At 38.6% G+C, this 14,476-nt stretch overlaps 1 protein-coding gene across 1 annotated transcript in view; it reads right to left on the reverse strand.

Moving 5' to 3' along the window:
- Positions 1-14,476, reverse strand: part of lrba (LPS responsive beige-like anchor protein) — a 196,000-nt gene that overhangs the window by 169,290 nt on the left and 12,234 nt on the right. Inside the window, exons 2-3 of the mRNA XM_056371486.1 lie at positions 1,845-2,076; positions 482-582 (exon numbers count right to left, since the gene is read on the reverse strand). Of these exons, the coding sequence (XP_056227461.1) occupies positions 482-582; positions 1,845-2,076 (333 nt within the window). The remainder of the gene's footprint in view (positions 1-481; positions 583-1,844; positions 2,077-14,476) is intronic.

Raw genomic sequence — 14,476 nt, forward strand, 5'->3', positions numbered from 1 at the left:
CAGTGATCAATGGGTTACTCTCCTTTTCTTTCTCGCTTCATCTGCCTCTCCCTCTGAGCCACTGGTTCTGTCTGGATGTAGTAACTTATCTTCTGTTAAGGTATCATACATCTTAAATTCACAGCGACTACTCTCTTATAGCTGCATTCAGCTCAGGCAGTCTATTTCTCATGTTCCACAACTGTGCAAATGCTACGTCTTTTGGCTCATATTGTTTTAATGTTATAGTAAATATAGAGTGAAAACAGTAACGTAAATTTAGAAACTCATGCATAATCTCATGGACCCCCTAATATCAATAATGTAGTGCTGCTCTGGATGCAGGAACACTATGGAGTAGAAGTCTGGTTTCACATGATTTATCTTGTCTATGATGAGGGCATTGGCCTGCGGGACGGCAGCAGTTGAAGTGTTGCTAGCACATTCCTCATGCAGGTCCCAGACGACAAAGACGGATCGGCGTGGCATGACTCTGACTCACCCACTGGCCTTCCTCCCCTTGTAGTTTGCTGAAGAAAAGCTTCAGCTCTTTCACTGTGATGCTGTAGCTGGCAAGCACACCCAGCATGTCCACAAGTAGGTCTGCAAGACAGACACATAGCAGAGGGCAGGGATTAAACACAGAAACATACTGGGTTAAAGAGGCTGATACGATACAATAATTTACTCTAAAAGTGAAAGGAAGCGCCAAGAAAACTTTGTGGATAGTATCATCCAACCTCAGAATTATTACAATTTTAAGTAGCGGTTTTCTTAACTAAATATTGCAGTGAAGCCACAGCCACCAGAACATATTTAAAAGAAAAGTAGGGTGAGCAGGACCCAAGTTAAAAAAACAGGAGACTTAAAATAGAGAGGACACTCTGGGAGTCCCAGCTACTGTGCAGCCTCTTTCATTAGTTATTACTGACTAATGATGAAGCATAGACTGACAGATCTATGACTAGAGTGTACATGCACTAGCCTTGATTTAGCCCTCCAAATATAAAGATAAGTATTATCTGGCTGGTCTTTTTCCAAATCAGCATGAAAACTCTGCTGTTTGGCTCTGCACTTCACAATCAGTGTTTCAGTGTTTCAGACAAATTATATGAAGAGAGGAAGAGACATGTAAAAATCTGCAACAAACAGGAAGTTGTTGAGCTTAAACATAAAAAAAAAAAAAATAAAAAAAAAAAAAAAAGATTAATCTAAGAAGAATTTTAATCTGTAAATATCAATCAATAAAAAAATGTTACATGCTTCTGAAAGACTTTATTAACGAGTTAATAGACTATGATTTGTAGTGTGGTGAACATTACTATAACCATTCCCTTCAGCCGCCTAGTTACTGCTGGGCTATATCACCCTTGCTTGACTGCACAAACCCTCTAGGCCAGCGCTGTTCTGGCTGGCAAAAGTTCACTGAGCCGAACACTGTAGGATTAATTTGTAGTAATTTGCAGATGGGCAACAGACTAGACTGAGACTCAGGGGAGACTGTACAGGATGATTGTGTCCTCGCTCAGTGTAATACATCAGTGTATGCAACACTGGAGGATGAAACCATGAGGGTATTGCAATTAAAAGAAGGCTGGATAGGAAAATTGTAGAGTTAGTTATTTTATTTGTGATTCTGATCACTGATTCGTGAAGTTGGAATTCATGCGTTTGCTTGCTCCCTCTCCACACAGCGGTCAAAAGGTGATGGGGACTCAGTGATTTGTCTTGGTCAAGCACAACTCAGCAAAGCTTGCTGTCATGGGGGATTGGTTTGGTAACACAACAGAAAACACTGTGTCGTATGCCTCCAATGCAAAGTAAATCAAGAGAAGACTTTTTGAACAAGGTATGCTTGTCAGTACCTGCGATCATACTGTCAGTGGTGGATATACGCTGCAGCACCAGCTGGATGAGCTCCACGTCAGTGCACGCCTGCAGGTTGCGGACACTCTTCTTGAGGATGGCGGTGAAGATGCTCCAGACCTCGGCCTGACAGGTGGGCTCACACTTGTCCAACAGCTCAACCATGCACATGATGCTCTCCGGCTCCTGGATGATGAAGTTCATCTCCAGGTCAAACTGTCCACCGACCAGCTGGAGGACAGATACAAAGAGAGGTAAGGGAGGGGGGAGAGGGAGACGGGGGATGGAGGATGTTCAGCGTCAGTTAGTCATCATGTAAATAGAAGTGAGCAATAAACAACTCAAAAAAAAAAAAAACACACAAAAGAACAATGAATTCCTCTTTTATCACCAGCAAAACATAACCGAGAGCTTCAAAAGGGCATACATATGTGCACTGCATTATTATGTGTGTGCACACTCCTAAACAGATGATTAATCATGCATCAGAGCTGCTGCTCGCCAAGTGGATTAAAGGTCAGGGGAGAAACACGGGTCCCTGTCAGTCTATCTGCATCTCTGTCTGTCAGTGCACTGTGCTTTTTACAGCTAGCCTGAAGACACGTTTATAAACTCAGAGCAGAAAATATCAAACAAGTAGCCATGTCAGTGAAACTAAGCTAGACATCCAGACAGACAAGAACAGTGAGAAGTGTATTTAGAGGTCTTTTGTTCCTGTAGGACGCCCTGGAATATTAACAGCATCTGACACAGCCTGGCAGACACAGACATGGGTTGAAATTAATTTTCACTTACTATATTAAAGAGCATACACACAGTGAGAGTGATGACTCAACCCAACATCTATATTGATCAACAGTGGCTGCCAGTGTTTTAAATCAAAGCACCGTTTTTCATTTTATTTGCATGTTTTATACTCATGAGTGTGTTTCACTGTGTACTGTGGGAAAAGAATCAAACACATTTTCTTTTACAGCCACCAACACAAGCCTGTATTTTGAATCAAAGACACAAAATCCTACTCAAATAAATGCATCCCACCATGTAAGTCAGCCTCAGCAGTGATCTCCAGCTTAGGATGTTCAGGGGGCGGCGAGGACGAATGTTCTTTGTGTGTGGAAATAAATTGTATGAGCCATAAATGTCATAATTTGTCAATTCTTAATAGTTGTGATGACATTTTTATTATTGAACCCTGCCTAATAGAAAAAGATAAGGAAAATAACAATGCTGATGTCAAATTAATATTGTGAGTAAGACTGTCATGTTTAGAATCAAGGAGGTGTGACTGGAGAAAAAAATACAAGTGTGATAGCCGTACTCGACCAGTAGACACGCTGCCTGTGAAAACAATGTGATTTGGTCCAGGGAATGGAAACTGTCCCATTAAAATGAGTGAGGTGGGATTAACTCCATGTGCGAGTGCTGGGTACAAGATAGGAGAGGAGGGGGACGCTGCTGCCGCAACATCTTTAAAGACAGGGGATAAAGTGATAATAACGCTGACACACACACCTCACCTATTGTCCCTTTAACCTCATCTCACAGATATGTATTTATTCTTTCATGTCAAGTATCAACATTAGAGTAATGATGTTATCCATCACCCCTGCTCAAAATCACAGAACACACAAGTCCCATTTCCTTTATCTCTCGCCTTTGTACAGTCTTTATTTTAAGATAGAACATAAAAATATGTTAAACATAATTATACTATTGTCATAGTAAAGTGCCACATGTATTAAACGGTCATATTGAGCCATTGTTCCTGTGACAACAACACTGTTCAGTTCTGTATTCAAGAACAAATATTATTGATTAGTCTGTTACTATTTCAATTAATTTATCCACTGTTAAGTCTATAAACGTCACAAATATTCTAGAAAATGCCCATCAACCCTAACCCAAAAGTCCCCAGAGCCAAACTTAATTTTATGACAGCCCAATAGTCAAGAGCACAAAAGACATTTTTTAACAAGGAAATCTAGATATCTATGTCTCGATATGCTGTAGATTTAAAAGCAGGAAATACTGTGATCAGGGAATGTCTGTTGGTCAGTACTGAAATGGTTAATCAAATCACTCAAGTTTTAGTCAGCATAAAGTAGCTTATCTTTACTTTGATTTGAAATTAATTCAAGGGGGTTGTTTCAACCAAATTACCAAAATATGTATTTTCTCTCTCACCCCACTCGTGTCTAGCCATGTCCAGAGTTTTGCTTTTACGTAAACAGGTTTTTAGAAATCCATAACTGAGGCTGCTGCTGCTGCTGCCAACCCTCAACAATGGAGTTGAGTGGAATTTCTAAATGCAGAGCTGTGGTGCTCACAGAATTTAAAAGAAATTCAACAGCAATTTGTTTCCAAAAAAACAATGTCCCGGCTACTCTGGATAATCCACACAACGGATTTATTTAGTAGAAAGTAGTTCCAATGAAAGCTTTTGCCGCTTTAGTTTTCAACGCTATGAATAGCACAAACAGCACATCAGTTGTTTAGGGGGAGAGGGGACAGAAATCTGAGATGCAGATATCTCAAACCTTGACAAATTAAAACAACCCAGAAGAAGTATGTGAAGAAATGCACTTTTTTGGTAATTTGGGTGACTTGGCTGTTTGATAAAGTCAATTTTATACATGTAAATAGAGTAAATAAAAGGTCAAACAAATGCAAAGGTTTCCAGTGAAGGAAATCATTTTGCCTAAAATATCCAGTGACCACCTGTTACGGCAGCGAGCCAGTGTTTAAGTAAAATATTTATAACAACACATGCATGTTGTTAATGCCCCACTGGTAACCTGGCTCCTTCGCTTTCTTGATAAATCACACAGCTGTCTACGGAGTGAAGTGTACTAACTTCAGAGTGGACGGCAGCCAGGTCCGCCATTAATGGATGCTGGGTGCCACTTTGCCACAGTAACAGGTGATTTATGAGCCTGACACCGTACACGAACCATCCATCCATCAGTCAGTTGACCAAAGGGACCAAGAACAAATATGAGGACGGAGACAGAGTGCCGCACTACAGTGAAACACACCTGGCCGTCTGGCACACAAAGGAGGATAATAGGGCTGACGTTGGACCTGATTTGTTCCTCCCTTCAAGGTTTAAGACACACTGCGCAATTACCTTGGCAGATCGTCTCATTGCATGTAGTACTGTTTGTAGAGTCAGTTTTGACCGGCCTCCCTCTACTTATCCTTATTTTAATTTAGGCCACAATGATTCAATTCTCTTGATAGACAAACAACAACAGTGAAAGTATTTTTAAAATAAATCAAAATATACCAAAAGTTTGTTCATATATATATATTTGTACATATTCTCAAATTCCACTGGGCTCCTGGAAATCGGAACTTGTGATGGCCACTGATCAAAATAGAAAATCTATAACTGACTGTTTTATAAAGAAACTGATTATTAGTTTTAGCATTAATGATTAAAAAAACTTTAACATTATGTGTTTAATAAGGCTGCAATAATTAGGCTTATTGATTAGTTGATGGAGAGAAAATTAATCAGGAATTTGCATTTTTTTTTCAAGCACAAATGGAAAACATTTGATGGTTCCACCTTCTTTGCTGATAATCTTTGAGTTGTGCACTGTTGGTCAGACTGACTTTAGCCTGAAGGAAATGGTGATGGGCATTTTTTCTTGTTCTTTGATGTTTTGTTGACTACATGACAAATATAGACCTGTGAAGTCTGTTGTTACAGAATGTGTTGGCTCTCAACATCAGTTGGTCTGTAAATGTCTGTGTGAAAAGTATTACAGTCTGTAATTCACAACAAGATTATTCTAATAACTGCATCTAAAGAGTCTGTCTGGAGTGGCTGATAAGGATTTTTTTTCTCAGTTTTTATCTTTGTCATGCAAAGAGGTGAATGTTTTACCTGACAGGTATATCTAAAAAGGTAGAAACCAGAGAGCCAAGAGAGCAGCCATGCCAACAGAATCTAAGTGCAGTGCTACAGCTGGTAGAAACTGCGCAGCAGCTGGTTATCTCTATGTTGGTGCTGGGTACAAAATATAGTAATATATGATCAGTAGCCTTTATAACATAAACAGATTGAATGAATTACACAGCCACTAATCAGCTGACATACTTGGAGCCTAAATGTAAAATTAAAAATATAATTTTAAGTAACCATTTTCTATAGCTGTGTGAGAACATGAAATGTGTCTATTGGTAAATGGCAAAGATGTTTACAATATTTCAATTTGTTAAATAGTTCAATTCAAATCATTTACATTGCTCTATTTTAGGAACAGGTGTGGAAGGCTGCCAGCTCCAGCCTCAGCTACAGCAAAGGGTCTTTATGGCAGCTAGACACCAGATCCCTGGCTGGGTAACCCAGCCTGGCTGTTCTCCCCTGAGGCCTGCCTGAATTAATCATGGCTGAGCAGCCAAGCAGCCACTGGGCCGTAACACAAAGCCCAAATAGGCTTCTATGGTCTCCATGGAGAGCAACATAGGAGGATGGCAGGGCTAAATGGTACACCGGAACCAGTATTCATATCTATTGCCTCAGCTAACCTTCCATTTCAGCTTACATGATAGACTCCTAGAAAGCTGAGATTTGAAATCCAATGTTAACAATGACAATGTCTGACATGAGGTTAATATTTCTACCACATCAACCCTGATAAGAGAGCAAAGTGTCAAATGTATGCATGGGTTGCATAATGGAGCTTTGAAATAAAACCGTTGTCACAAATAATACCATCCATTTCCATTCACACGTTGAAATGGCACTTAAAAAACTGAGTGGAAATGCAAGTTTATAAGACAAAATATACAAAAATGTTTTTATGCTTAGCTGATGTGGAATACTGAAAAAGATAAGATGCAGTAAAGCCAGAGCAGAACTGTTTTTTCTCTCAATAACTATTGGATGGATTTCTGTAAAATGTTCTCCTCACATCCACGGTCCGTGGAGGATAAAGCCTTCTGACTTTGGGGAACTCTTGACTTTTCAAGTAGCGCCTTGAGCAAGTTGGCATTTGTGGTTTTGAATGAAATGTCTTGACAACTGCGGTATGGATTTTTCTAAGAACTTTGGTGATGTCTGACTATAGTGTAAATTATTCCCTTCTCTAATTACAAACCACAGAGATTACACATTCTGGCAGTGAACAAGGAAGTGAGACTGAGAATAGAGCAGGGAAAGATTTACTAAAAGAGCAGAGCTATTTGAGGTCTGAGCAAGCTGACTTATAAAGCATTACAGCCAGTCATGTGATGCTGAAGATGAGAGAGAAAACAACAAATTACAGCCATTTTGTACAAAAGGGGAGGAAATTACTCTGCTAAAATTAATAGGCAGAAACACTGATGCTGTCAAGCCATGGCTACAGGGTGATGAGCCTGTCTGTCCATTGTGTATGTGTATCCATGTTGATGTTCATCTTTCAGTTCTCTCCCTAATGAAACTGCAATTAAGTCTATGGATGAAATGATTTGAATGTAAAGTCATTTGCCTGACTGAGACATGAGCAGGAACAGACAATAGAAGAACGCCCGTCACAAATCTGTGCTCATGTCTAGCATGTCTCTAGTTTGTCAGATGGCTTTTATCGGGTTTTGAATTACTCTCAACAATTAGAACACATGACATATATCACTTGATGTCATGTGTCACTTTAGATGTATAAGACACGGGATAAGTCTAAGGGAAGAGCTGTATTGTGTAATGTCTGGTTGATCCCATTGTACAGTAAGAAACAAGTATTTCTCTAGAACATGTGTGATGTAAATGTCATTTGTAAGGCCTTGTTAAATTTTCCAGTTTGTGTGAAATAACAACCTCAGCTTGACTAGGCTTTTCAATCCATTTCAATATAAATCAAGGCAGCAAAATACTCCACAAACAGGCTATCAGAGTAACCGTGCTCTCACCACTGGCCTACTTTTTCAACAGCTCTCTCAACTGGATCTCTTTTAACAAGCTATCTTGTTAAACCAAAGCAGTTTAGCTTATTCTTCCATAAGAGCCCACCCTTCACAACACCCAAACCGAAACATCCATCACTGTGGCCCCAAAAACATGATTCGTGATATGACAACATCTTATAATCCTGCGCTCTTCACTGCTGATGAACACTCACATTTCCAACATGCTGATGTGAGATGCTGAAATGGCTCCAGCAGATAGGGCGGTCAACCAAATAATCTGTCCCACTCAAATCCCTCCAGTGCTAGCAGCGATATGGTGGAATGAGCTTCTGATGGAGAAGATGAGGGGAAATAGTGAGGCGAAGCCTTTAGTGACTTCTAAAAAGATGTTTAACAAAGTAAAAAATCTACACATTTTACAAAATTATATCAAGCCCTGATTATAATACATTCATAAAATAAGTAAGACATCAGGTGAAGTGGTACATGTTTGGAATCCTTCTAAATCTAATGGCAGTGATGAACATGGGGCATGTACTGAAGTCTGCCTTGTGTTTAGTATTCACTTTATCAAACTCTTTCCTGTCAACATTTCTGCTGCCTGCTTTAGGCCATTTCCACTGAAGGCACTTTGACACTTGACAGAAGAAAAGCTCAGGTGTAAATAATAAAATCAAGGATGGCTGGATTCCAACTGCTTCAGTTTCAGAGTCCTGGTATCGCGCATGCTGGCTCGCTGTTACTGGGACGCTTGAGTTGAACAGAGTCATTGTTATTGTTATTAGAAACAGCTATGTTTTTCCTACTATGAAAGAATGTCTGCTATTTAAAGGACCTATTGCACAACTAATTTCAGACAAATTAATTACAAAGCACACATCAGTTAAAAGGCATTTTCACAACAGGACGTCTATTTTTAACTCTGTCAAAAGGTAAAATCATTTATCTCAGTTAGTTTATGATTCTGTACTGTGAAATGATCAGGTGATTACTAAGACAAAAGATAGAAAAAAAATGGAAAATGCTCTCTGCAATGAAACATGAATTACATTTTTTTGAATTACATCATAATAAGTTCAAGTATACAGAGAAGAGCCAAGGAATAAAATGAGTCTCCTTCCACCACCCAATGTGTTGGTGTCAGTGGGAAATATAGGCCTCTGTCAGTATAAACAAATATAAACTGTGAAAGTGAAAATTCACCTTATTGTTGACTAAATGTTGGTGCACGTCAGCGATTTGGAAATATTAAAATTTATGACTTACACCGGATGAGATCAGAGGATATTTCTAACAAATGCCGAAAATAATCGTTTCCTTTTTTTCTTCTAAAAACTGAAAACAACAGTGTGCTATCAAAAAGAGAAATGTGGACCTATTTATTGTGTAATATTCATGATATCATGAAAGTTTTTATCATGATTACATTTTCAGCCATTCTTCCACTGCTCTCTACACAGTCTGCAGCTGTCACAACTCACCCAGAGTCCCTGGATACAACCTCTTATACACAACCAAACTACTCAAGAGCAGTTTTAATGTAATATGGCCTGTGTTACTATGGCTTATTTTGTTGAAAATATTCACAGAGCAACCTACCTACATCCTGCCTGGTGGATGAGCCTGCCACTCTACATTTATCAAAGTGGGAGTAGAAGGTAAAGTGGTGACAATTATGCATGCAGTGACCATGGAAAACACTGGTTCAATGATCACAGCTCACTAGAACCTTTTTAACTCACTCACTCACTTCATATATAATGAGTTGTTATTGCAAATCCACTATGAATATTTCATGGTGCCACCATATACTCTTTTTGTGTTTGATAGCACCGTAACATTCAGATTAATGAACTGGTGATTATTCAGCTCTGATTTCTAAATTATTCTTGGGTTTTTACTCATTATTGTTAAATTAATCAATTTTAAATTAGAAGATTAATCATCCGTCGCTGTTGAGTACATTTTCTCTCCTCAGTGCCACAATGCTGCGTCGCTTACAATATGAAACAAACAATGACAGAGAGGTACAGTAGGTGGAGAGAGAGAGATTTAAATAGCTGTAATTCCAAGAATAACTTCAGAAGGATAACCTGCCAAGCTTTTGTTTTAACATTGGCTGGCAGTCATTTTTATACTACATTAAAACGTGATAATGCTTAGGCAGCAGTCTGATCAACATATAACTTCCTTTGTCATTCCATTCATTGGCTTAAGAACATTGGTTTGGTATAAGTCTATGCTGTTTTGGATTACATTAAATTGAATTCTGTCATGCAATTGCAATATCATTTATCCTGTATTATTGTGATGGGAGAATCAAAGACCCATAACAAGAAATGGGAAAGCAACAGCATAATTAGGACCGACAGTACATTTCCATCCAAATGGAAGAGAGAGGATTTAGATTACATCAAAGATTATGATACTATCCATCCTTCCATAGCCATGCTGTTCCATCCTGCTATTTCACTTGCTGACAGCGTGAGATGTGATGAAATTACAAGTGTGTCAGCATTCCTGTATAAGCTCCCTCCATCCTCCGAAAAGAGTTGAACTTTTTAATTTCTTATAAACTGTAAATGCACTATCCTGCCCAGGAGCAGGAACTAGCCCAGGGAGGGTGAGGAGGAATGTTTTCTATAGCAACACTTTGACATGTTAGTTATCATACATGGATCATCTGTAGTTAGGCACACACATAAACATTAGTACATGCACGAAAATTAGAACCATAGTGAGAGGCTGCTTTTGACCTTTTTTAACCTTGAGGCAGTAAGTCGTAGCAAAGCCAATACATATGGAGGTGTATAACAGACCTCTTTAACACTAGCACTGTCTATCTGGCAATCTGCAGGGTGGCTGCTATTGTCAACAGAAGGAAAAGGCTTGTCAGGAAATGGTCCTCATTAGACATCAGAGTCCAGTCTTTAGGGCATTCTTTTAACTTTCCAGTAACACTTTGACCGACTGAAGTCGTCCGCTTCTGGAATGAGCTGCTCAAATTTAACACAATACTTCAATATGATCTATTGACAGCATGGCTTTCTGCTTGAAAAAATCTTTACGTGGTCTCTGTCTGGAATTGGTTATTCACCATTAACAAAATTCATGCTGAAGAATATGTTTTCTCTGTTACTGCGAGGCGCCTGCCAGAGAGCAGACAGGGCGATGTGATCATGAGGTAAACAAAGAATTTCATTGTTGGATACAGCATTGCTTATGATTTTAGTTTGCATAGTAGCCGTAAATAGGAAGGTTGGCTCCGGCGCAACATGTTAAAAATAGCAGCTGGATCAGGGAGGTGAAGAAGGAAGGAGATAAACATTAGTGAGGAATTCCAGCCTGCCCCGATGCATGGGGGAGTGAAATGAGAATTTTGGACTTAAAAAAGGACCCACCCTTGATTAGCCACTTAAACCTATAGGCAGCCTGTGAAGCTTTCTGTATAAACAAACGGTTTTGTTCACATTCAACAATTTGTAACAGAATTCATGATATGTAGCTTTAAAAACATGTTAAGTGCAATTCCTGCCTTATGAAATATGTAACTTTTTTGTTCTATGTTGCAGGCATTACCCTCCTCTGCAGCAATGTATCAACTCATCATATGAATGTGCATCCTTGTGCTAGTAGAACACCAGCTCACTAAAGCATTGCTCTACTGCTTCACATTTGGTCAGTGTATCTTTAGTTAGGCTCCAGATAAGTCAATCTCTCAGATTTTTAGAGTAAAGTGCACAATCATAACCATTTCTTGCATCGACTCAAAAGGTCAAGGTAACAGTCAACAGTATGAGATCCTTAATGTGATACCAATGACCCGCTGATCTAAGATATCTGTAGGCTACTCTTATTATTACTACTTATTATGACAGCAAGAAGTCATGGGCAGTGAAGGCTCAAGACATGAAAGATGTTCATATGTAGCTTCAAACCTAATGCAAAGCATGAGCTGTGAGACATATTATTATACAATTCATATACAGTATATGACTTAAATGGAAAAATAATAGATATGAAAATATCAGTCATAAGGAAAGATAGCTATTTAAGTTTTATGAACTCCTGTTTTTACATATTGCTCAAATTTATGATGCTTCAGGATAAACCTCTTGACAAACACCATCTCATTTTCAAGATGACTACATAAATATAAAACTATGAAATGTATTGATATCATTAAACATTCTTTTGTTTTTAATCTAAGATTTTACTAAAGTAATATATTCATAAAGCCATGCAATATTAGTCATAAATTCAAAATACCCAAATGACAGAATTTCTCAGTGTTTTATCACAGAGGTGGGCCACTTAGCCTGAACCACCTCCTCTAACATCATAAAAAAATAAACCTTCAGGGAAAATGTAACCATTTCACACAGCAAATGTTACATATCTAAACTTATCTACTGAATAAACTGATCATGGGACAAACGATTTTCAGGATCTGCTTAGCTCAGCTATTTCCTGAAGGAAACTCTGAATGGAGAATCTGGAATCTGTCTGCAGTATATCCCAACATCGTAGTTCCACTCAAACCTGCTTCCTGTGGTTTGCTGTGTCACTACAGCTTCCTCTGTCCATCTTAAAATTCTTGACTGCCATTGATCACAGCACTGAGTGCGGATGCCAGTATACTTCCTCCCAGTGAATTATTTTGAGCACACAAGTGTGATTTTGTGTGAAATGAGTGAGCACCAGTAAAGTATATACTGAGTGATACTACTAAACATGCAAAGACTCCAGCCTGGTATTTCAAAAAGAAGCAAGACACAAAGCCATGGCCATGTTGCTGGATGTTATAGATATGGAGACAGTTGCCTCTGGGACGTCAAAACTAACTGTTGAACCTTGATGATTTGGGCTTAATTCAATGAAACATCCGTGATGTAAGATGCCAAATTGATAACCCCAGTGATGTACCAGCATGAACACACATGACCTTTTAACATTTACTTTCAGTGGTTTGTGCCCAGGTTCTGCCTGTCCGATGGTCCTGTAGATGTTTGATGGCGTGGCCTGATGTCTTGACAGTCACTGTTTATGGGTTACTGCATCATTCTTTTGACATCTCAAAAGGACTCCTGGATGTATGTTTGACATAGATCATGGCAGAACGAGTAACATCACATCCTGTGTATTAGGATGCAAAGTTGGTTCTTTCATACAGTGTGTAGTTGCATCAATAGTAACATAATTAATGGCAAATAATTAATTACCCCCCCAAATATAGGCTGGTCCCAGTCTCTCAAATGAGAGGAGATTAATATAAAATTGAATAACATTTTAACCATTGGTCTGACAAAATGGACAATACAATCCAATCACTTTCAGCTCTAATAACTTGACATGGACATTTGTTGTTGTTTTTTTAGCATTTTATCAATTAAATGATGGATCAATAATTGGAAGCAACTCAGTAAAGAAAACAACTGCTGCATCCCCACACTGATAATTTATTGTTAGTGACAGATTAGATCAGGAATTCTATTATTTTAACATTCTTTGATTTTATGTCTGCTCAGAGAATATTTGTCATATTAAAATACTGTCGGATCAAACATCTTGATATGTGGTTGCTCTTCATCCAAAATGTGTCAGCGTCTCTGACATTGATGGCTGGATGTGATTAAAACACAGAGTTAAGTTTGTGGTTTGACAGTTTGTAGTTTTAAGCCTCGACAAACAGCTGTTCCCTTCTCTAAAGGTTACTCACAGATCATCACACTGCAGATAAGATGTATCTCTCTCTGTTACCTACGATGTGAGGAACGGTTACTAAATTACTCAGTAAGAATATTAAAGAGAAATATCACAAGAGACATACACTTTACAAAAAGCTTTAACATAATCTGCCCCACTGCTAACAATTTAATGTTGACCTCAATATCAATTTAACAGTATGAGAAAGCTGAAATACACAGCACACAAACATATAAGATCATTTCCCCACCTTTAGCCTTTGCTTTTCAAGGAAAAAGGATGATCTGGGTGTGGATTGCGTTGCCTTAAACTCACTCTTATACTTGACAAGTTCATTAATTTATGCTTCAAAACATTCTCCTCCTCCTCCTCCTCCTCAAGTACAGCCTGGTACTTCAAGAAAATGCAGTCGAACCATTTTTCAAAGGAAGTCAAACTTACTTCTATTTGTGCATAAAATAAGCTTAAAGAAGACATTGTGTGAAGGCTGTATTAGAGTAATTTGACTTGGAAAGCCTTCACTGTGCAAGTTTACTTTATTTGACCTAGCCAGTTAATGTATTACATCAAGGCTGTTAAACAGCTGTGGCAGTAGAAGAAGAAATAAAAGGACACTACTGAGTAAATTTGGAATCAATTACTGTTTAAGTGGCTGATATAACAGCAATTTCATGGCACTAAAGAAGTGGTAAGTTTCCTGCTGTGGTTTGTGAGCCACTGAGACATTGCAGTAGAGCAGATAGTGGTTTTGGTGCAAGGCAAAGATTGATAAGAAAGTTTTACTAGTGGGAAAAAAGGGAAGAAATTAAAAAAATATTACAGTCTGTAATAATGTAAGATAAAGAACAGTTTGGAGAGGCAGCGATGACCACGGCTACGATAGATTGAGAGGAAAGATATCTTATCAAGTCTACAAAAATCCGGTTGATGTGTCAAAAGAAACATATTGGGTCCAAAATCCTGTCCAAGCTGCCACGACAGAACCCTGAAATTCTTCAGCTGTAATAACTGTCTTACAATTGATTTT

The sequence above is a fragment of the Seriola aureovittata genome, chromosome 3 (assembly GCF_021018895.1).
Source record: "Seriola aureovittata isolate HTS-2021-v1 ecotype China chromosome 3, ASM2101889v1, whole genome shotgun sequence".
NCBI lineage: Eukaryota > Metazoa > Chordata > Actinopteri > Carangiformes > Carangidae > Seriola > Seriola aureovittata.